General features: G+C 35.5%; 1 protein-coding gene across 2 annotated transcripts in view; it reads right to left on the bottom strand.

The window, feature by feature from the left end:
* Positions 1-22,972, bottom strand: part of FBXL17 (F-box and leucine rich repeat protein 17) — a 284,000-nt gene that overhangs the window by 137,590 nt on the left and 123,438 nt on the right. The window contains exon 7 of one of the 2 annotated variants that reach the window (XM_054185938.1): positions 18,375-21,111. The exons of the other annotated variant lie outside the window; for it this stretch is intronic. Coding sequence (XP_054041913.1) covers positions 20,979-21,111 — 133 coding nt within the window. The 3' untranslated portion in view covers positions 18,375-20,978. Of the gene's footprint in view, positions 1-18,374; positions 21,112-22,972 lie in introns of those variants that run through there. 2 annotated transcript variants of the gene reach the window in all.

The following is a 22,972-nucleotide window of genomic DNA, read 5'->3' as shown; positions in this document are numbered from 1 at the left end:
TTCAAAGCACAATTATTATTTAAGGCTAAGATACATGACAGAGATGCTTTGAATACCCAAAAAAAATGTATTTGCAATGAAAATAAATTATTGGGATTACTATTACAATCAAAATAAATTCTATCAAGCTGAAGTATAGAAATTTTGATTTGGGACAACAACTACAAAATTTATGTTTTTTTCTGCCATATAATGTTACAAAAAAAAAGAAGTCTCCTGCAACCAGTTAAGTGTAATCTGAGACAAAAAACACAGAAGTCTTTCCTAGAGATTAGTTAAGAGTATGGGAAAAGACAGCTATAAAAGGAGCATTCAGTTGCCATTAATATGTAGCCAATTCTAATCAGCCGTGAGTGCTGCTGATAAGTTAACTAAGTTCTTGAAGAGTGCTCTATGTGAATGGACTACTGTGATTTCTTAACAATTATAATACAAGAAATTCACTAGGAACTTTGTTGAGAGTTAAGATCTTTTATTAACTACCTGAGGACATCCACAGAGTAGCTACTACTTTGTCTGCCTGAAGTAACTTCCCTCATCTTATTTTCATTTACTCAGTTGTTGCTAGAATATATACTTTATATTTCTACAGCTGTGAGACACTTAATATTTTAAATAACATTTTACTTTAGAAATTCCTGGCTTCTTAATAGATTACAGCCTGTCCATTTTAAACAAGTTTTACTGGAAGCTTCTATTTAAAAATCTGAGTTGAGGATACCTGAGTATTCATCCTATGTCACACACAAGATTATTTGCTGCACACATTGGAAAAAAATGAATTTTAATAGCCAGGGTCTCTAAACAAAATTGGTACTAAGAGGAATATTACATCTTTTTTGCTACACATTTTTCCATTAAGTGGAAAAAAAGAAAAAAAAAAATCTGTGAGTGAGTTCCTGAAGACCTGACCTTTAAATTCAGTTTATATGCTAATCCTTCCTAGTTAGGAATTGGTTCCCCAGATCATCAGTATGGAACATTAAGCATAAGCCTGCTCTAAGATTCAAAGAAGTAACTTTGTAAACATAAAAGTTTTCAAACTGAAAACTGATTTTTGTTAAAAAAATTTGAAAATTAATTGTTTTTAAGAGTTTCAGCTTGCCGTAGAATTTATCTTTCATATTCCTATGTAGTTGCTTTCTTCTATGTTATCAATAAAAGCTAACACTGACCTTCCTCCTAGAAGGTTAAACTTCTAGCTTCTGTTTGAAACACTAGAGTGCCTTTTCTCAGAAGAAATGCTACATATACGTGCCGCCAGCAACCAGAAAGAATACACTATTGCTCCGAACCTTCATTAGTCAGAGGATCTTGGCAACAGCAATAGTGCTTGTATACAGTCTCTGCATGAAAAACTGTTTTCAAAGGTAACCTTGCCAAGGGCTATGTTCTGTCTTGGCAAAAGGAAGTAAACTTTACTTTTCTACCAATCAGTTCACTCTGCATGAGAAACAGGTGTTATGATAGGAAATGGGACTTGGAGCAGGAACAAAATAAAATTCTCTAATAATAAGTTTGGTTTGAAAAAAATCGGAGATAATAAGCCTGCAGGGCTTACATGTTTTTGCAAAATGCAAATCATGAAAACTGGTTAAGGGATTAAATGCTCTTTTTCAAAAATGACCATGGAGATTATAATCATTAATTAAAATCATGTAAATAATATTCTGAAAGAACTCTTCCTTTTTATCTCATAGGTTTCAAACGGCCTAATGGTAAAAGGTTTAGTCTCAAAAGAGCTACTCTAATTAAAACTAAAAATTTAGTATAATTAATAAGTGTGAGTAAGCTTGCAACCTCATCCACTTGCTACGACAATTTTTTAACAGAGAAATAAAATTATATTTTTAAGTATCATTATACCAGGTTACAATGGATTATATTCTTGCATATCCCCTTATATATTTTCAACCAATTCAATAAGTGCTTGACTTGTGGTCGCTCATTATCATTACTCCTTAAAACTCCGTATGTGATAGTATTTCTTCTGCCCATATTGTAATACCTTCTGTCGTTCGGCTGTAGTGATGTACACTCGAAGCACAAAATAGACAGACAGTAAAAATAATTACAAAATAAAATATATCTGTACAGCAAACGTATTGTCTCTATATTCCGTAATTTCTCCACTGGAATCCAGTGATGGAATATTGCCCTTTCTATTCATTGTTTTTCAAAACTTAAAATTATTCTGGCAAGGGAAAGAGAGACATCTCTTGAGTATCACGTATTGAGGCTCAGTTAAGATATGTTGTCTTCTTCCTGGGAACAAGAGAGGAATTCCCTTACTACATGTTGATCTTGAAGTATGCTTTTAGGAGTCCTTAACTGTGTTTACTGTACCCATATAGATGGATGATTTAATCTTTTTGCAGGAGTTACAGTATACCAGAAGGTAAGAGCGCATCTAATAACCTATCACAAATTGCATTGATATTTGAAGAAAAAATGTTTCCTGAAAAGAAAGCCTGATAAGTTTTAATTATGTTAAAAGCTTTTTCCCAGTTTTGAAGTATATTGTCAAACTTGAGCCTTTTAGAATCTGATTTTTTTTTTTTTTTTCCAAATTTCAGCACAGTAATTGTTATCCTGAGGCATTTCACCGGAATGAGAATGGCAACGCAGTATTACTGATGGACTGGAATGTATTTTAAAATGTATTTTAGAAGAAAAAATAAATAAATGCAGCTAACAACCACCTTTGACTTCAATAAAACCATAAACAGCTGAAATAAGACAAAAAGATTTTCAAACTATTTTTCCATTCATCCTGCTACTACATAGTAATTTGCTACTGTTACACTTTAAACAAATATGATCCAAATAATGCAAGTGCAACAGGTCTGTATTGTTTCTTAGAATTGCTGTCCTGTTCTGTAACAAAGTAAAGATGCATGGCAGTTGTTCTTTTTTTTTTTAAGTATCGGACATGGTAAGAAAAACTATGAAAGATGCAACTAGAGCACACTGATATAAGATGGTAAAAAATATTTGCTTTGAATTTGAATATGAAACTCCCTTTGCAACTTATCTAAAAGCCACAAACACAATTTGCACTGCTACATACTCTTAAATTATAAACACTCTCACTACTTTGAGTGCTACTATTTCTTTAGCTCACCCCCTCCCCAATAATTATGAGTAAGTCTAACAACTTTTATCTTCTGACAGGATTTTTTTCACGACTTTTCGTAACTACTGTACTGACAACTTAAAACATCTTCCAAAATGGCACTCTTGCTGCATTTTGATTAATAAGAGACTACATAGAGAGACCTGCAACCCACAACAAGTATATTTAACCATTAACAATGTTCTACAAGCTCTCAAATCCTGAACTCTGAGGATGTCCCTATTTTAACCACCTCACAGCATACAGAAGTCACATTGTAGAAGATCAGGTAGCACAGAAAAAGCAAATGCACCTTCTTAAAGTTCACTTTGTTTTAGGTGTAACTGAAATGCTCTATGAGCTTACCCAGTTGAATAGTTTACTGTAATCTAAATAAACATGAAATCAGAATCACTAGGTAACTTAGGAGAAGACATACAGTGCTCCTAAAATGAGCATTTAAATTTCCATTTGTGCTCAGTAACAAAGCACAGATTATTAGATAGTGGAATGCACAAATGACTCAGTACACTAGTACTACCTATCAACCCCTAACTTCCGTATTACAATGATACAGGAGCTCATTTCACCTGAAATGCTGAGTGAATTAGAAGAAATATATCATGATTTCATAAGGAATTTGCGGTATTATACTGCCAATATGGAACGATTCAATAACGGACATCTATAAAAATTCTCTTGACTCACATCATTAAAGTACAGGTCTGATAAACTGACCTCTAATACTCAAACATGCTTTCCCCTCACCCATTATTCTATACAAATTGAGTGTCACGAGACTACTGATTTAAAGAAGAGACTCGAATCACATGGGAAACACACTCCTGCATAAGCAAGTTAAAAGTACCTCTAGATTTTTTTAAGCACAGAATGAATTATATACACATTGGTGATTGTTTGAATCTTCTACAAAGCCTATCAAATCATTAACTTGGTAAACAGTTAGGGAAAATGTGAGTAAAACCAGTAATATCTGTACTAATTACAAAATGGTTCTATAAAAAGAAAATAGTTCACAAAAATTATTGTTCCTAGGTGAACATGTCAGGCACACATTTTTCCACCGTACATGTGGAAGGATTGCCAACAGTGAATCTACTTTTTTTTTATTATAGTGCAACTAATTATCTTTTTTGAACTCCACAATATTTTAAATCAGTTTAATCTCTGCAAATGCCATTTATAATTTTATGATTACAAAACAGTGTAAAAAAAGTCATAGTTTTCCATTGACTTTTAGAAAAACAAACTTTGCTTTCAAAATGGAAATTCACTACAGAGCTTCATTCTACTAACATTTTTGTCTACAAATAAGTAAATAACATAATAGTCACACTCAAAAAATAATGTCACTTTGTGTGACCGAGAAGACTACTGTCAATTCAAATTCCCCCATCATATGCATTGGACTGATCCAACATTGCTAATTTTGCTTGACTGCAATTAAATAAATGTGTCAGAACAACTTTTGGTAGGTATACACATTCAAATCACAGTACTCTCCAGTAAGTACTTCATTTATTATAAAACACAGACATCATAACTCCATCACAATCTTCTCATGCAAGCACTATAGTGTAAAGGAAGATCACAGAGTCTGACACATAGAAAGTTCATTTCTTCTTGCTGTTGTATGTAGCTTGTGAAAATAACCTTACACAGGGGCAGTTTAACTAAAAAAAAAAACCAACCCAAAACCAGAGAGGGTTAAACCACACAGATTCTCATTGCTACAATATCCTGAACTACTCATAATACAAAGTTTGGCCATAATCAGCTTGCGTTGCTTTGGAGAACACTGCTTTAAATGAATTGAAGGCACATTGGGTGAACACTGAAGACAGGCCAAAGAGAGATGTGTTTTAGATGATCAAGGAAAGAGGAAAGCAGGAGTACAGTGCCAGTACTATTTCAACTGAAATACTGAGTATTAGGCATTTAATGTAATGCTGACGCTACAGCGTATGTAAGTTCTTTTTCATATGTTTCTTTAGCTATTACAAGCTTATTCATTGAAATTTAAAGAAATTTATGGCAAAACTTCAGAAAATTTGAAATCTAAAAGATGCACTTTAGAAAGCAGTTGTGAGATGCTGAATTCACGGAAGAACGCTGAAGTTGACTAATATGTTTCCAATATATAAAAAATAAATAAATGTAAACACAAATTATTTACTTTTCTGGGTTATTGTTCAACTGTAAGAATCTACACGGCGAGTATTGCAAGGTAAATATAGTTTTGCTCAAAGCAACAAAGGCCAGCAACATTTCCTATGCATCTGTATGACTTCTATGCCTCAGCCACTTGCTCAGTAAGGCTCTGGAGAATACAGATTTGGCACATTTTGTAAAAGTGTATTTATTTCATGGAAGAAGTATTACTACTTCTCATAAGAACAGTTGCTAAACATTCAAATTCCTCCCCACCATGAAGTTAGCTCAGAGTTCAAAAGTTATGCATAGTAATGACTTCTGCTTCCTTAAATAATTTTAATACTTTTTCTACTATCTAGGGAGCTTGCATGATCTATTGAAGACTGACACTTCCCACAAACAATTACATGACTGCAGAACCACTAAATGCAATAGTGAGTCATATCTGAAATGCACGGTAAAAGGCTTGTATTATTAACCTGATTGTTTTTCTCAATTATCTCTTATACTGTTAAGTTACTAAATTCAGGGCACAAAAAGAACAGTGCTGAAAATGTCCAAGAAGGAGAATTTTATAAATCACAGCAGATCAGTTTGCAGGACCATAGACAATAACTTCTTTTTCTTATTCTTCTGCACTCACACAGCAGACTTCTGTTGAGAAGGTAGGTTCTTCAAATTTATTCTGGGGGGGCTTTGAAACTGTGACTGCAAATTCAGGGCTATTCAGGATATAAATGTGCTGTACATTACATTTTTAATTGCAAATTTCATTCTTACTACAGAATTTGTAGGCACTATAATACCAACAGAAATACATTTCTAGGCTCGCTTGTAGTAGCAAATGTAGATAGTATAGTAAGTTTGCTCTTAAAGCTTTTGATGTGAATTGAGTTGAATTGAACTGCATTGAATTGAATTGAATTGAATTGAATTGAATTGAATCGAATTGAATTGAACTGAAGAATGCTACCAAATAAAGGGAGAAGACTATGTCATCCTTAAATCAACAACTTCTTTCAGGGCATAGCTAAAGGACGACGCCTTCAAGAACCTTTTTAGAACTTTGCTTTAAGTATTTAATTAAGAATGAAATACCACAACCTAAAGACAAATAAATTCAATATGTGTACACAGACCTAATGTTCACTTGCCAAGACTTAATTTTCAAAAGACACAGACTTCTCAGTGAACAATGCTTATGTTTAGCTCATCATACTGAGACATTGGTTGTGCCAACATACTTGAGCCTTTCCATGTTCCACTACTCATTACTACACATACTGACATTCTCTGGTTCCTGTCAAGCTTCGGCCAGAGCTCATTCAGTGCAAGCTGAATGCTAGGTCCAATCAAAGGAGCTCAAAGAGTGTTAGCTTGATGGTTGGATTTGATAATCTTAAAGGTCCTTTCCAACCTAGACGATTCTATGATTCTGTGAGCCAGTGTTTTGCATGCAGAGCTCTGACGTTGGCATAAGGTGCTGATGTAGTACTGTTCCTAGTTAATTCTTCTGATTTATGAAGTGGCTTTTGAACTACAGCAAGTTACTTTTCTCTTGAATTTCATTATCACCCAGCATAAGTGGGAAAATACTTAATTACTGAATTAGAAATAGAAGTTCTATCCTAAAAAAACTTTTACTTGCTTTGCAGTACAGAACGGGCTGTGGAAAATGAAAAGCCGTATAGTAGCAGGACAAATTTAAAAGAAATAGAAGTTACATGTACTATACACTATAGCATAGAAAGAGTACAATATATAGGTCTGTGTGATCTGGAGAAGACTGTCAGTTTCCTTCCTTTTTCTTTCAAAAACATATTCCTGGTATTTGAAAGGATTATATGTAACAACCACAATGGTAACTCCTCAGCCTGGCCCCAAAGTTTGCACCAGATCATTTCTGTATTACTGGCTGGAGAAACGGGATAATAAAAATCTCATACAGTATCCTGAACAGCAATCTGACTAATCTTTAAATTCTGAAATGGCATTTATTGGATAAAAACTAAAAAGCTAAACAGTGCCGCCGGTAAACTAGACATTATTTGTGTCTGCTTACAGCTCAGCTCCAAATTACTGTCTACCCTAACCAAATACTTAGAATGTCCAAACATTCATTTTTCCATGGCAACTCTCCATTTTAGTCCAAAAGCTAAAAATTACTCTTACAACATCAAACAAATATAATTCAAGTGAAGCTTGAAGTTGTCCTTGGCAAATTCAGTTCATCAGATAATCAGAACATTCAGTGTTGATTGTGTAGATGCATGTCAGTAAGTCTTGAAAAATGAGAACAAGACTAAGGCAACTGAAGAAGTTGCGTAGTTTTTAGAAGTTTGTGGTATCTAAATCTGTCAACTTGAAACCCTCATACTTTAGATTAATTCAATGCCACAGCTTTTTAGCATCTCATTTCTGGAAAAAGCCTCAGATTTTTAGAGATCTGAAATGCAACTACAGGTAATCTCTTACAGATTGGGTTATGGAAGTTCTCTAAATCAGAAATGGCTGGGAAATGCTTGAATTTAGAGATCGGAGTATTTTATGTGGAAGATCTGCTGATGACAGCCTCTCAACTGAATTCTTCATCTCCTTCATTTCCTTAAAAAAAGTCATGATAATAAAACAAAGATGGAAGAATTCTACAATTAATCCAATGTTATGACTGAAATAACAAAGATCGTCTATTTCAAATTTCAGAAGGGAAAAGTTTCCTTAAGTTTGCATCCCTTACATTTTAATTTATATATTTGAAATTGCATTATATGCACCTTTAGACGTTATACTATGGAAGACAAAATACATGCTTTACTCAGGCACTGTTGTGAAGTGCGTGTAAGCAGGCATATGACTGAGAAGGACAGAACTTGGACAATACTCATTTCACAAACAATATTTATTCATTAGAGGATAAGCACAAGCAAATCAATTAAAGCAGAAATTCATATATGATATTAAGGCCTTCTTGACTTTTAAGTATATGGCTTCCAGATTCTTTATAATGCTTCCATTTTTATACTTAACAAATATATTTTATCCAATCACGGAAAAAGAAATCTGCAACTACAGTGAAAAAATCATCAGAAGTCTCTATTCACTTGCTCTTCATTACAACTTTACTCAATTTTGATTGGCTTTCAGAATAGTCCTTGGGAAAAAGGCAATCAGATTATTCTTCTGTATCATATTTGAAGATGCTAAAAAAATCTCCAAATCCATTATTTACAAGTAAGCAACATGTTAGTTTTCATTACTCAGAACTTCTAAGTGAATAAGCTTAGCCCAAATGAACCATCAAATTGGTATAACTGAATCTCTTTACATCTAATCAAAAATAGAACAGAGAACAGAACACTGTATACTTTAGTTAGTATTTGAACGTGTGTAATGTGGCTACTAATATGTTTCCTGGAAGCGTCTTCATGTCCTATGAGGAATAAGCAGCATTTAATTAATTTGCTGGCAAAATAAATGTTTATACAACTGGCACAATTTGTACCTTATTGTTTGATTTATGGCCAATCACCTCTCCCCTAAGATTAGCTTCTGAATCTGAAAATAAAGTTCAAAATGATTTAAATTTCTCAAATTTTTTCTCGCATCACAGTCCCTGATCTGCTTTGAGTATTCTCTGTGAGGTAGTGAGAGGCTACAGGGTTTTGCTTACAGGACAGCGTACTGGCAGATAAATAGTGTATCGCATGGTCTTTTAGGTCTCGAGCGTCACAAGAAATGCTGAGTTGAGGTGCTCATGCCGAGCACGGCATGACTGAAATGAAGAGACCCACTTATGTAGTCTACCATCCTCTCCTCCCACTCTCAAATTCATATGCATAAAGAACACAGGCACAAAAGGCCCACAGAAGATTATACTGATAAAATAAAAAGCAGGAGCTTAGTTATCACACATTTCAAAATGAGGCACAATGACTTGTATCATTAAGAAAGGCAGAATCAGGACTCAAGACAGACATTCAATTATGCAGAAGATATGGGCTCAATTCTTCAAGATGCTGCAAACTAGAGGGTCAAAATTAGGAGAAAACTCAGAAACGAGAAGTGGCAAAGATGGGCATGTATTTTTCTTTGAAAATCAAAACAAAAAACCTCAAAACTTTGGATGACATTTTAATACTTCTAAAATTATTCTAGTCAAATACTTTGGTTACAACAGTATATTTTCTTATAGTGCCTATACAGTCAGGTGACAATTCATACTAGCACTAGGTTTCTAGCTTTGACAATGACGCAACTTCGAACAAGTGCTAATCTAAGCTCTTTTCATTTTCAACACAGCCATTTCAGCAGCAAAAACTGCTTGAAATTCACTAACATGTCTCATTGTTCCAGAATTACCTGTTTCGCACTAGAATGAACCAGTGAATTTATACATATAAACGACTATCTGCAGACAGCGATTTTCAGGACACAGACGGAAACAAGCCAAAAAGGGTTAAGGGACTAAAACCTAATAAAAGAATAGCTTAGTTTTCAAGTGTCTGAAGTGAAAAATAGAAGTCGCGATGTCCTTCATTATTGATTTAATGTTATATGATTTTTAGAATAATTTCAATTGTCTTAAGCAATTAACGCACACCAATGAAAATACAAAATGAGAATTTGAGCTAATGTAATAGTATTATAATGGCTTCCACAACAAATTATAGTACTAAGTTAGAACAAAATCATCTTATTATTCAATGTATTTCTCAGAATGCCGTAATTATCTAAAGTATTAAAATACATGTATTCTTTGAACACAAGAAAAGCCCAAAGTCTGTATTTGTTCACAGATTTGACTAAAAAGCATTTAAAAGTTTGTCTAAAGCAACGTTAATATGTTAGATTTACTCTGAAAAGAAACATTGTTCCTACGTCTATTTTCAATTTAAGACTAAAACGTTTTCTAGAAAAGAAAAAAATTATCTGCAGATATTTTAAAGCTGCACAAATATAAGCTTCAATTCAGCCTGGATTATATATTTTTAAAAATATATTATATACTTCCTAACAAAGAGCTTCAGCTGAGATACACTCAGTTCATTTTAAAAAACCCTATGCATTCTGATTATAAGAAGACTCAAAAAGACTTTATTCGAAGGATATAAAAACAGCTGACCCTAAATTTGAGCCAATGTGTTACACAAATATCTGAGTTGTACTATCATAGAATATCTTACTTTAATCACCCATGCCTATTCATTAATGTTTCAATCAAAGTCTCTCTTAGTTACATTCTGCTTTTTCCTGAAGAATCTGCATTGAATAGCAAATACAACAATTCCCATAAACTAATGCCAAAAGAGAAGGCAAGTTAATTGATTTTCTGATTGTTCCCACTGTAGCAAATACTCAACAATAAATCTAATAGAAGAGTTGGCACTTCATGATGCAATTACAAATTTATTAATTTTTGCCTACACCACCTCTAAGAAACTGTACAACTGCTTATTGATTTATTGTGCCCTTTAAATATTTGGTGGCATTGCAACCTTGAAAATTTGCTTACTTTTAAGGTGCTTTTCACTTACTCATGAGTCATTCCATTGCACTAAGTTCCAAATAAGTTCAAGTCTTTCCTTTTAAAATCATTATAAATTCAGTATGAAAATTAATGAAAATTAAATATAAATCACCATTTGTCATAACTGAATTTCATTGTTACTGAAGGAAAGCTATATACAGATCATATAATGTCTGACGGAAGCGAATTACACAAGAAAATAATTTTATACCCCATAATAGGAAATAAAGCTGTTATATTCAAAACTCCACAATTCTTAACATATGCTTTAGTAAGACAGAAACACTTTAAAACTATTCTTATAGATATACTTGCTTTGTAGAAGATAGAAATTTAGAAAGGGATACAATCCGCAATACTAACAATCAGCCACAAACAACTGGGAGCCTTGGCTCTGCCGTGATTTTGGCTGGATTCACTGCGTCTGAAAGCGTACTACTGACAAGTTGCTGAACACCGCACATACAGGCACAGCTATTCAAGAGAAACACAAAGACTATGGGGAGACTACAAGGAGTTATAATAGTTCTATTTGTGCTTGGAACATAAAACTTCCTTTTCCCAGTACCTGCTATCAGGAGTGCAGGAGTATAAGATATTCTTTAATTACTTTACCACATAGTCTAATGTGGTTTCCTGGAACATTATACTTGGAAAAGTAGTAATATCATACTCTCAACTCTGTCCAGTTGAAAGTATGATACTACTACTCATAAGGAGTACTCTCTTCTTCCTTCTTAAATTCCCATTGGTACACAGTCTCATGATGCCTTATTGAACTTAAGAGTTTGAAGTCAATAACCACATTTAACACTACTGAAAATCTGTTACACTGAGTTCATAAGTGGCAGATGGCAAACAAAGACAGCAATGTTTGTTCCTACATTTGGTTTTTTTCCTTTTTCTTTTATTTTTGATTTTCCCTTTGGTTTGGGGGTAATGGAAAGAGACTATATAAAGTAGGCAATACTAAAGGAGAAAATTCCATTTAATGAGATTTTCTTATAATCTAGGGGATAATACTCTAATCTGATTACAAATAATGGCATAATGGTTTTCAATCATTATTTTTTCTTAGCAGATTTCACAACTTTAGTCACTTTACAAATAATTAAAAATTATTGCAAAACTACCAATGCATTCTCTAATATGAAAATCAAACTGTAATCATTCCATTTTATGCTGCAGCATGAAAGATAATGAATCTAAGCCTAAAATTAGCTCTGTAACACTTACACAAACTCCTTGATAACAAGAGATTCTTCCCATTCTGATGGGAGGTGGGAAAAATTGACAAATTTATGAAAACTCAAGATATGGGTGTTTTGCAAGTTCAGCATTTGGAAGACACTCACAAAGAAGATTGTTCTTGACAGACTTGTTTTATATGGCTGCCTGCAATCAGCTGAAGGAGCCTTAAACTGAAAAATAGAGGAAGGAAATTCAGAAAGACACCTTCATTTACTATATGTAAAGACAAGGGACAAAGCAGGTTAAAAAAAGATCAGAAGAGAGAAGCTAGGAAATAGGCTGACATTGCAAAGATGCGATTAAGATATATGAACATTAATTGAAGAAACATGGGCCAAACACTTAAGAAAGGAGTACCGGACATTGTGGAATTGTAAAAACATGGTCATAGATCGATCTACTCGTTCATTTGGGGAAGAAATCAGGAAAGCACGATGTTTAAGTTCATCCTTGTTCAGCTAAGCACTGAATTAAGTACTTGGCTCGTACTGCATTTACATTGAAGCTTGCTTGCTTTGCTGAACAGGAATATTTTCCTGAACTGACAACTATCCAAACTGTTTTAAACTTTCTGAATATGACATGGCAATGCATTACAGGAGACCAGAGAACCTCTTCACTGGAACTTTGGGAACTGGTCATAAATACACAAACAAGGCTGTTTTTCTGTACAACTCATTTCCAGTACAAGGGGAAAAAACAGACTTAACCTATGTATAGTGCAGAAAAACAGAGGTAATTGTAACACCTAAAAATTAAAATCCATACTCATCTTCATCAATAAGCTTATCAGAAAAGGAAAAGAGAATAAATTCTTTTTTGTAACACTTTTCAATATGAAGGACAGTAATGCTGATAATTCAGTGCTGGAAAGCACAGTTTCTCAGTGCTGGAAAGCACAGTCTGATGCCTCCATCTATAAGCCAAATGGTTTCTGCTGCAGAATGATTACAGTGTTTTTACTCCACCTAACTACTAGAACACTAAAGCCGTCCTCGTGAACCTCAAGCCTACCTATTAGTCCATTAAGCTTCTTTATATCTGAAAAAATTCTCTATAAAGCATTAAATACATAATATCTTAATTCAGTACACACTATCATTCCATCCTGTAATTCTTTCATTTAGTTCCTTTAGCTCCATTTACTTTGGTTTTGAACCATCTCAGTCCTTAGCTGGTGTATTGCCCTGGCTAAAATTTTAAAATAAATACATATGAAACCTAGAACCCACTAAAAGTAGTCTCAAGTATAATATTCTCTGCTACTCCACTTTGTGGGAACATTCAAAGGAGGAGAGGCAAAAGCCATGATGAATTATTGAGTGATGTGTCAGTGTGGTCTGATTTGACAAAAGACGCTTACTTATTCTCTCCCCCTCTAGAAAATAAGCCTCCGTTTCTGTTGTCGTATATGACACACCATGTTTATTGTTTTGTCTTCTCTTCATTAATATCAAAATGCCTTATCTATATCATCTCAGCTCAACAGGAAAAAAATATTTAAAGGAGCTGGGCAAGTGTACAGATGCAAGTCTTTCTGTTTGTGTGACAATACTTAGGTTTACATTTATTACTGTGGGTTCTACCTGTACCCATTAAGTCCTTTCTATCTTGTATTATTTTCTAGACTGTACAAATACACTTTTAGTGTATCTACATTCTGTTCTAGATACTTTAATCCTGCCAGGGTGTCACACTAATTCTCTTTGCAAAGGGACATAACATGTTAATGACAGGTAACTAAAGGAAGAACACACCAACCCTAATACCAAAGATTCCATTCTTCATACTTCACAGCACAGGACTCAGCTAAACTTGTCTTGAATTCTCCATGTTTGTATTGCCCTTGAAGGGAGCATTTTGAAACCGATATGTCACTCTGATGTACAGAAAATGCACTGACTTTATTTGCATGGAAATTTCTATGCAATCAGACATTATTAAGAGATATTATTAGGAGAATTAAATACTTTGTACATATACACTCACACACTTGCACACATATATGCAGCACATTCAAGTATCTAAGAAATTTTTCTTATCATAGGCAAAGGATTCTGTTAATTAGTAACCATTGTTTTTTCTCTTTTCACAGGCTGACAAACCTTTACATGCCTCCTGACAATGGAGTAAGGGAATGTTTGTTGTTTGGAAGCTTAAATGCCTAAAGAGGAGGAGGCATCATTTGGTCCCTACACACATACGCTATATATCTATTCCCTTAAGTAGATCATCTACTGAGAACAACTGTTTGCCAATATAAGGGTTTATGGTTTGTTAGCAGAACTATGAGGTCTTTATGTGGTAAACATCAATGCCCTCAGTGGGCAAGGAATGATTGCATGGTGTCTCTTGTCCCAGAATACCTTTTATAATTTTATGAGCAAAATAGCATACATAAATCTAGTTTGTGTTAAAGCTGTATTAACAAAACAACTGTAAGGCTTTTTTCTGTCCTAAAATATTATTCTATAACAACATCTTGGCTACATAACTAGCTCTGTATGAAAATATACTGTAAAAAAGGTTTAGGAGGTGTAAAGATTCAGGCAATAATCTGTATCATCCTCAGAGGAAAATATCTTTCCCAGTCTCATTCTTCTATACCACATAAGTGTGGCAACCTAAAGAATATAAAATTCTAAATCTTTCTGCGTGTATCAATTACACTGTACATAAGTCCCAGAGCAGTATTTAAAAGACAAAGAACTGAAAACAATATTCCAGCTGCTGACAACACAAAATCTAGCCAATACAGCTTTAGAAAGCTCATCATTTTTAAAACCTGTAAATACTCTTTTCCCACAGATGTAGCTTGTTCAGGAAACCGTCCCAGCCACAGTGGTCTATTATATCAGTTCATATCCTGTGGAAAAAAAACAAAACCAAACCCAAAACAAAAAAAACCCACCCCAAACTCTGGGCATAATATTGCTAGATAGAAGTGTTCATTTATAAGTCATTACACTCACTAACATTGTATTTTCACAGTCTGATATTTTCAGTGCTATCCATATGAACAGAACTGTTTATATGGAATGGAGAAACACATGAACAATAATAAAAGAATAACTGGCCAAAACCATCCAAACAAAATGCCCACACATGTGGTGCTAGGAAAAATGAACTCCTGGCAAGGGGTTCAAAGAAAAGAGTTCCCACTATCTGAGTGAGAGTCAAACTCTCAGAAATGAGACACTATTACCCTTCATGCTCACTTTCTGCAAAATAGTTACCTACTCATGAAAGCTGGCTGGCCTTAAAGACAGAAGATTTTGTCCAGCTATGCAAAGAAATAGAAAATTATTCAAAGGAAGAAATACCTAGTTTTCTGATACCACTCTACATTTCAAATGAGATCACACACAACTTCCTATGATCACTAAAAATAAGGTAAGATAGACAAGAATATAAAATAAGAGTCCTAGACACTAAACAAAGAAATCTCATACACCCAGACATTTATATAAAAGTTGGATAAATGTAACTCAGGAAATTCAACACCTCATGTAGCAGATGAAGGAGCTGGCTCCCAATATTCCTCCTGCAGAAAGTGGAATATTATTTCCTCTTGGAAAGAAATGGAATAAAGTATGCTTGCTGATAATTGTTTAAAGATCCGTATGAGCAGGAGGAATACCAGCAATTCCGTGTAGGTCTTTCTATAAGAGAAATAGGAATAGGAGCTCCTGTAAAATCTCACAAAACAGAAAAAGAAAATATGAAGAAGGTGGAAGCAGGGACAGGTAATGTGGGGGGAATCCAGAAACATTGTCGAAGCATTCAGGGATAAGGTTAGGAAAGCCAAAGCCCAAATGGAATTGATTCTGGACAGGGATGTCAGAGAAAGAGCTTCCTAATAGCAGGTCCTGTTGAACATCTTCATTAATGAGCTGAATGACGGGGCAAAGTGCACCTTTGGCAAGTTTGCTGATGAAATGAAATTGTGAGGAGGGGCTGATATGCCAGAGAGTCGTGCTGTCATCCAGAGCCACCCAGACAGGCTGGAGAAATGGGCTGACATGAACCTCATGCAGTTCAGCATGGGTAAGTGCAAAGTCCAACACCTCGGGAGGAATGGCCTCAGCCACCAGTACATGCTGGGGGCTGCCCAGCTGGAAAGCAGCTTGGCAGAAAACGACCTGGGGGTCCTGGTGGACACCAGGTTGAACATGAGCCAGCAGTGTGCTCTTGCAGCAAAGAATGCTAAGGGGCTGCATTAGAAGGAGTGTTGCCAGGAAGCTGAGGGAGGTGATCCTTCCCCTTTACTCAGCAGTGGTGAAGTCACACCTGGAGTACTGTGTTCAGTTCTGATCTCTCCAGTACAAGAGAGACATGGACATACTGGAGACAATTCAGCAAAGGGTCACTAAGATGATGAAGGGACTGGAACATCTCCCCTCAAAAGAAAGGCTGAGAGAGCTGGGGTTGTTCAGCCTGGAGAACAGAAGGCTCAGGGGCAATCTTATCAATATATATAAATACCTGAAGGGAGGGTGCGAAGAGGACAGAGCCTGGCTCTTTTCAGTGGTGCCCAGTGACAGGACCAGGGGCAATAGGCACAGCCTGAAACATGGGAGGGTCCTCCTGAACATCAGGAAACACTTTTTCGCTGTGACAGTGACTGAGCACTGGCACAGGTTGCCCAGACAGGCTATAGAGTTTACACCCTTGAAGATATTCAAAAGCCATTTGGACATGGTCTAGGGCTGCCTGCTCTAGGTGACCTTGCTTGAGCAGGAGGATGGACCAGATGACCTCCAGAAGTCCCTGCAGACCTCTACCATGACTCTGTGAATGGGAAGACATAAGACCCTCACATACCACCTGATCTCCTAGATGTTGTCTAAGAGACTCAAAGCTGCAAAAGCCATAACTGAGTCTTGCAGACTTTGGGAAGCTTAACCTGTTGCTCACCTTAAGAGTCCTCCAATCAAATCAAAGAATTTACCTACAACTGGTTGGGTTTATATGAATGAGATGTACTGTCTGCAAACAAGTTTTACAAGAGATAGAGCAGAGCAGAGCAGAGCAGAGCAGAGCAGAGCAGAATAGAATAGAACAGAACAGAACAGAACAGAACAGAAAGAATATTTCAGTTGGAAGGGACCTACAACAATCATTTAGTCCAACTGCCTGACCACTTCAGGGCTGACCAAAAGTTAAAGCATGTTATTAAAGGCATTGTCCAAATTCCTCTTAAATACTGACAGGCTTGGGCCATCAACCACCTCTCTAGGAAGGTTGTTCCAGTGTTTGACCACCCTCTCTGTAAAGAAATGTTTTCTAATGTCTGATGCAGCTTTGAACTATTCCCAGGTGTCCTGTCACGGGATACCAGGAAGAAGAGCTCAGCACCTTCCTCTCTACTCCCCTCCTCAGGAAGCTGTAGAGAGAAATTAGGTCACCCCTCAGCCTCCTTTTCTCCAAACTAGACATATAATTGTTTTGTCAGTGAAAGAAAAGCTTGATGCACTCAAAACTGAACTGACATTACGTGAAAGATCTGGCATTTTTAAAGAAAGTTTTCTTGTGCTATGGAGAGTAACAATGGAGAAGCCATGCAGAAGTTGTCAAAAGTGGTTTTTGATTTTTTGGGGGGGGCTGTTTTTCTTTTTCTTAAAAGTCTTATTATGTAGATACTATGTGAAAAAAATCCTGATATCCTAAAGTAGGATGAAGATATCCTGTTAAAGAAGACAAAAAATTCCTTTAGATGTTTCCCAAATGCATACCTGTCAGTTACAGATTTAGTGAGCATTACAAAAGTTCTGATGTATGAGCAATGACAGAATAGCTTCACCTGGGTAATACTGGATACACCTTCTATCTCATAAGTGCAGATGTAAATAGTTGGACACTTGCAGCCAAACCAGCTTGGTCATTGCTTTATTATCAAATCAAAACCACTGTAAAATACATGAAGAACTGAAAGGGTTAACATCTTTGTCACCTTATTATACCTTGCCCTGAAGCAACTAGTATTTCAATATTAAAAAAAAAATAATCAAAAATTCTTCTGGTGGTTGTCATCTCAGTCATGAGATTTCAAATGTAATAAAAGTCTACAAAGCATATCTGAAAATCATGAGAAGTTCATAGCACCATGCTATTCCAATGCATTTTTAACTTTTAATGAGATGTTGATCTCCTATATCACTTGTTAAAAGAAGCAATAGGGAGACACTTCAGCACAGAGATGATGATGATTTCAACAATGAGCTTCAGTATATGAAGTCATATATTCAGAAAAACATTTTTTAATTATAAATTATTTAAGGGACAAAAAATACAAAGATTATTTTCACAAAATGCATAATCAAATAATGCCAGAGCAATGTTATCACAATGATAATTGCTGCATCCATGTTTAATTAATATAATTTAAAAGATACATTTCCCTATCTGATATTTAAAAAGATAGGATCAGTTCATGTGGAGAGTTTTTCTGGATAAACTACATCTCTTCTTTACTGTAAAACTAAAAGCTATTTTAAAAAATCCACTTACTGATATAATGAAGTATGAATGCAGCATGTACTTTTCCATTACATGACACTTATCGCACGTGATGTTTGCTGTGTAACAAATGTTTTAAGTGTTAACTAGATTTGCAACCATGATTAACTCAGGCACCAATCCCTTAGAACTCATGCAGTTTCTCAGTTTTCAGTGGAGTCCCACAGAGATGCTGCCGTCTGGTGCTGGAAAAGCCATGAGCTGGAAGAACTTTAAGAGCTGTTAATAAAACCTACCATGTATTATAAGACTGCCTGACAACCACAGACATGCAAGCTGCCCGCTTTCCAATATACGCACAATATACATGTCAATAAGGCACAACCCAGCAACCATTTACAATCAAGACTACCAGTTTCTGAATAAAAATAGATTGGGACATCATCATAGAGGCTGATGACTACATAATGAGATTAATACGAATTTCAGTTGTACTAGCCACTAAAAATCAGAGTTTCTAACTATATTTCACAAATCCTTTTTCCAAATGTCTTAGCCCAGGTTTGCTGGAAGAGTTTGGTCGAATCCACAAGCACACTAACGCAATCTAAACAGACAACCTGACCATATCACATACTCACTATGCGACTAACCAAGCTAGCATTGTTGAGGTAAGCTACCAATGGCTAGATCCACAACATCAAGATACACTGCTGAGTTTATTTTCAAAACAGTGAGCAAAACAAAATCTATGGGGATACATGTGATGGAGGGGAACAATAAAAATAAATTCAGCAGAGAGGAGAGAGCAGCATCATTTTTGAATTGTAAAAGTTACAGGATGCAGTTCGAAGAATAGTGCTACTGAGAAGGATAAAAAGAAAACATACAAAGGAAGAATTCTGTGTGTGAAAAATAGAATGTGTGAACTAACAGGAAGAAGCTGGAAAAGTGTTAAAATACAAACCTGATTTCAGTATGTGAATGTTAATCAATCCAGGGAAGTTTATTTAAAATAATACTCAAGAAAAACTCAAGCTCAAAACAGTAACTAGTCATGAAATATACAAAGACCAGAAATTCTGGACATTGACACAACAGCATCTTTACGCACCAAATTTAGAGAAGGGAAAGCAAGAAGAAAATGCTATTGTATTATGACGCAGAGAGAAAAAAGGTATAAGCAATAGCAGGACAAGCATAAGAGTAGCAATGATGACATCAGATACCTAGGGTCAATAAAAAGTGCAGAAAGGACGACAGGAAAGCTCATATCCTGCAGCTAATCCAATGGCAACATGAGTCAAAGTCATAGGTTTGGGAAGGTACGGGCACCACAGAATTTCCCATGTGAGTATAAAAATATTTTTTTCATCTACACTATGTAGTGACATAGAAATATCTCTATCTCTTGTTTTCAAAGAAACTGTGAATATGAACATGCACCTTGGGGCATAATTTTTTTTTTGTGGTAGTTGCAGATGTACAAAGAAAGAAATTATTCAGGGCAATTACTACACACATGGTGAAGCATACGATAGCTCTAGAAACCATTTAGAACTGTAGGTAAGCCATTTATAAGCTGCACTAAGGGGTCTGATTTTGACCTCTACCAGTCTTGTTCTCTACTGTGGAAGCAGTATGTGACCAGTAGAGGAAGAAGAATTCATCGAGACAGGAGAATTCTAGGTATAAAACATGCAAACAGAAGGCAAAGAAACTACATACTCTACTTACTCTAGAATAAGTGGCTTGATCCTTGGCAGAGCCCTTCAGCTAGAGTATGTGATAAAGGTGTTTACTTTCAATCATCTCTCTGTTTTTTTCGGGCATGCACTGTATTCCTGCCCTTTGCAGCATGCTTGATGATTTTTTACATAATTCACAGCTCAATATGCTTTTTATATGAAAAAAAACCCAACATCAGCAAGTTCCAAGACTACATATGAAAAAATAACTACATCAATAGCAGAGTAAAAAAATTTGGGAGAGGAAGTGATGCAAAACAATTATTAGACCCTTATAACGCTTTCTGAAGACAGCAGGTTAATATGGTGATTCTGGTAACATCAGTGAATAACCTGTTTTGTTCCTATGCTTTATCGCCTTATCACTGTGCCTGAAAGGATTTACAATCTAATTACACAGCTGGGCTTGCAGTTCTCCTCTGTCTCTCATCACCTCCTTTCATTTTTATCATCTTCTGTTGCTAATGTACTGGTGGGGGGGAAGAGAGGAGAAAATTCAGCTTAGAGTTGGTAAGCAGAAAATTCTTTATTTTCAAACATGGAATTTTGAAACCAGATATTTATCAAACCCTATCGGATCATAAAAGCAAGAAAAATTAGGCTGCTTAAACCATAACTTTTTCCATGGGAATCATAAAGACAGCATCAGAGATACAGACACAAAACCCCAACTAGAACACCAGGATACTAGGACCGGACACAGTCATTTTGTCTGACTTTCTTGAGAAACCCCAGAACAGACTGAACAGTTCTTACTGAAACCATGTATGATTTCTGGTTTCTCACACGGATACGAAGTCAGGCTGTCACCGGGGCCCACATTGCCTACCTTACTCCTGCAAAAGAGGTCAGAGAAAAACAAATTTCATTCATCTGAGCTCCCCCTGCTGCTGCCTGTCCACACGGAGACGCTCTGCAGGGCTGACTGACTGCAGTCCTGGCATCACTTAGGTCAGCACAGCTGGTCTGCAGCTGGCAGATACAGAAAGCAGATCAGAACACATGCACTTGGCAGCACTGCCCTATCATTGCTTTACATTTTAAAACATTGAATAAAAAGCACAGGTTTCTATGGGCATAAGCAAAATAACTGCTGACAGTTCCTCTAGGTCTTTGCAGGTTTTGGAGGTAGGTGTGAGGGACTGAAATGTTGAAACACACAGCTGATGTGCAGGATTCAGGACATATATATCTAGTTATGCACCCAGGAGGTGTCCACTTTTTATGTACAGACTTTTCACCTACGAATACTCTCCTTTTGCAGCCTTAACTTTGCATCCTTAATCGTAGCAGTTAGTATGAGCCAAAAAAGTCAGCAATCCAGCACTGTCAGCACAGATGAAAGTCTAGAATGCCTCTAGACAGACATCCCTCCTTCTGCACCTCCCCTTCTCTATCTGAATATAAAATAAGATAAATGTCATTTTAACTAAGGCTTTCTTGGAAAGGTAAAGGGGTAAAATAACACTGCATAAGAAGCAATGTGTTCCAAATCTTTCAAATACCTAAACCTATGAAATGTTCCAGAAGGCTTTGGAAATCTCCTTCTAATTCCTAAATTCTCCATTGACAAACTCTTTCCCAAGTATTTTCCAGCTTGTACTCAAAAACAGTCTTAGCAAAGTTCTATTTAGTTATTATTTTATTTTTATGTCATTAGGTGCCTTCTCAGGAAGATTTTTATTTAAGAAACATTGATGTAGCTTAAAATCAAAATGCACTGTGGCTGTATGATCCTTATACAAGGGATTTAACTCAATCATCACATGGTAAGACAATAGAAGGAATATTTAGAATTTTATTAATCACAAATATTTCTATTTATTTATTCATGTACTTCTTCAGAATTGCAACTTTCTTGCAAGCCGTATCACAACTTCATGAGAAAAGTTAGAGGCTATACTATAAGTTTAAATCTTTTGCAGTCAATGTTTTCCTTCTCCCTCTTTTATGAGAATTTTTTCTCTCAGCTTATTCCAGCAGCAGGTGAGTCTTAAAAGGTGTTTAGTGAGCTAAATCTGTATTAATTTTCAGAATTATAAGCAATTTGTGTTTTAACTTCCAAATGCTCCATATCTTTTTTGCAAGTCTACTCAAAGCAACTCAAGAGACAATCTCGGTCCACAAAATACTAGGCAATTATTTTTACAAATGTCAGTTTGTTACAGTATGTTGACTTATTTTGTCTCTACATTTTATATGTAATTGCATTTTAATTGAAATTACTGCTTTTTTGAAAAACACTTTAAAATTTGAAAAAAAGAACAAAGAAAAACTTTATATCAATAGTTTCTTGTTTTGTTGTGTTTTTAAGAATTAAAAATAGAATAGTATGATGGCTAAATGAAAGGTATGTATACAGACTACATTAGTACACAGTATGGTGTAGAGACAATGTAATACAAAACAAAAAAAATTATACTTTTTGTTGAATGAAACAGGAACATTATGATCAAGGCAGAAAATAATTTTTTTCCCTTTGGAGGGCTCTCTGAAATCACGTTGCGTCATGTATTTCTGGGACACTTGTTTTCACACAGCAGCTTAGAAACTTTTGGGGAACACTTTATTGAGAAGTCACAGTCAAATTGTGTTTCCACTCAACACGTGTTTCCAAGCGAGTTGCTAAATTTCATTATTTCATTAAAGCTCCCCGCTTACATTAGGAGGTATGCTTAGTCAGATATCCATACTCCA

This window comes from Rissa tridactyla, chromosome Z (assembly GCF_028500815.1).
Source record: "Rissa tridactyla isolate bRisTri1 chromosome Z, bRisTri1.patW.cur.20221130, whole genome shotgun sequence".
Lineage (NCBI taxonomy): Eukaryota > Metazoa > Chordata > Aves > Charadriiformes > Laridae > Rissa > Rissa tridactyla.
The sequence above is the reverse complement of the archived record's forward strand: the minus strand, read 5'-3'. Positions and strand labels throughout refer to the sequence as shown.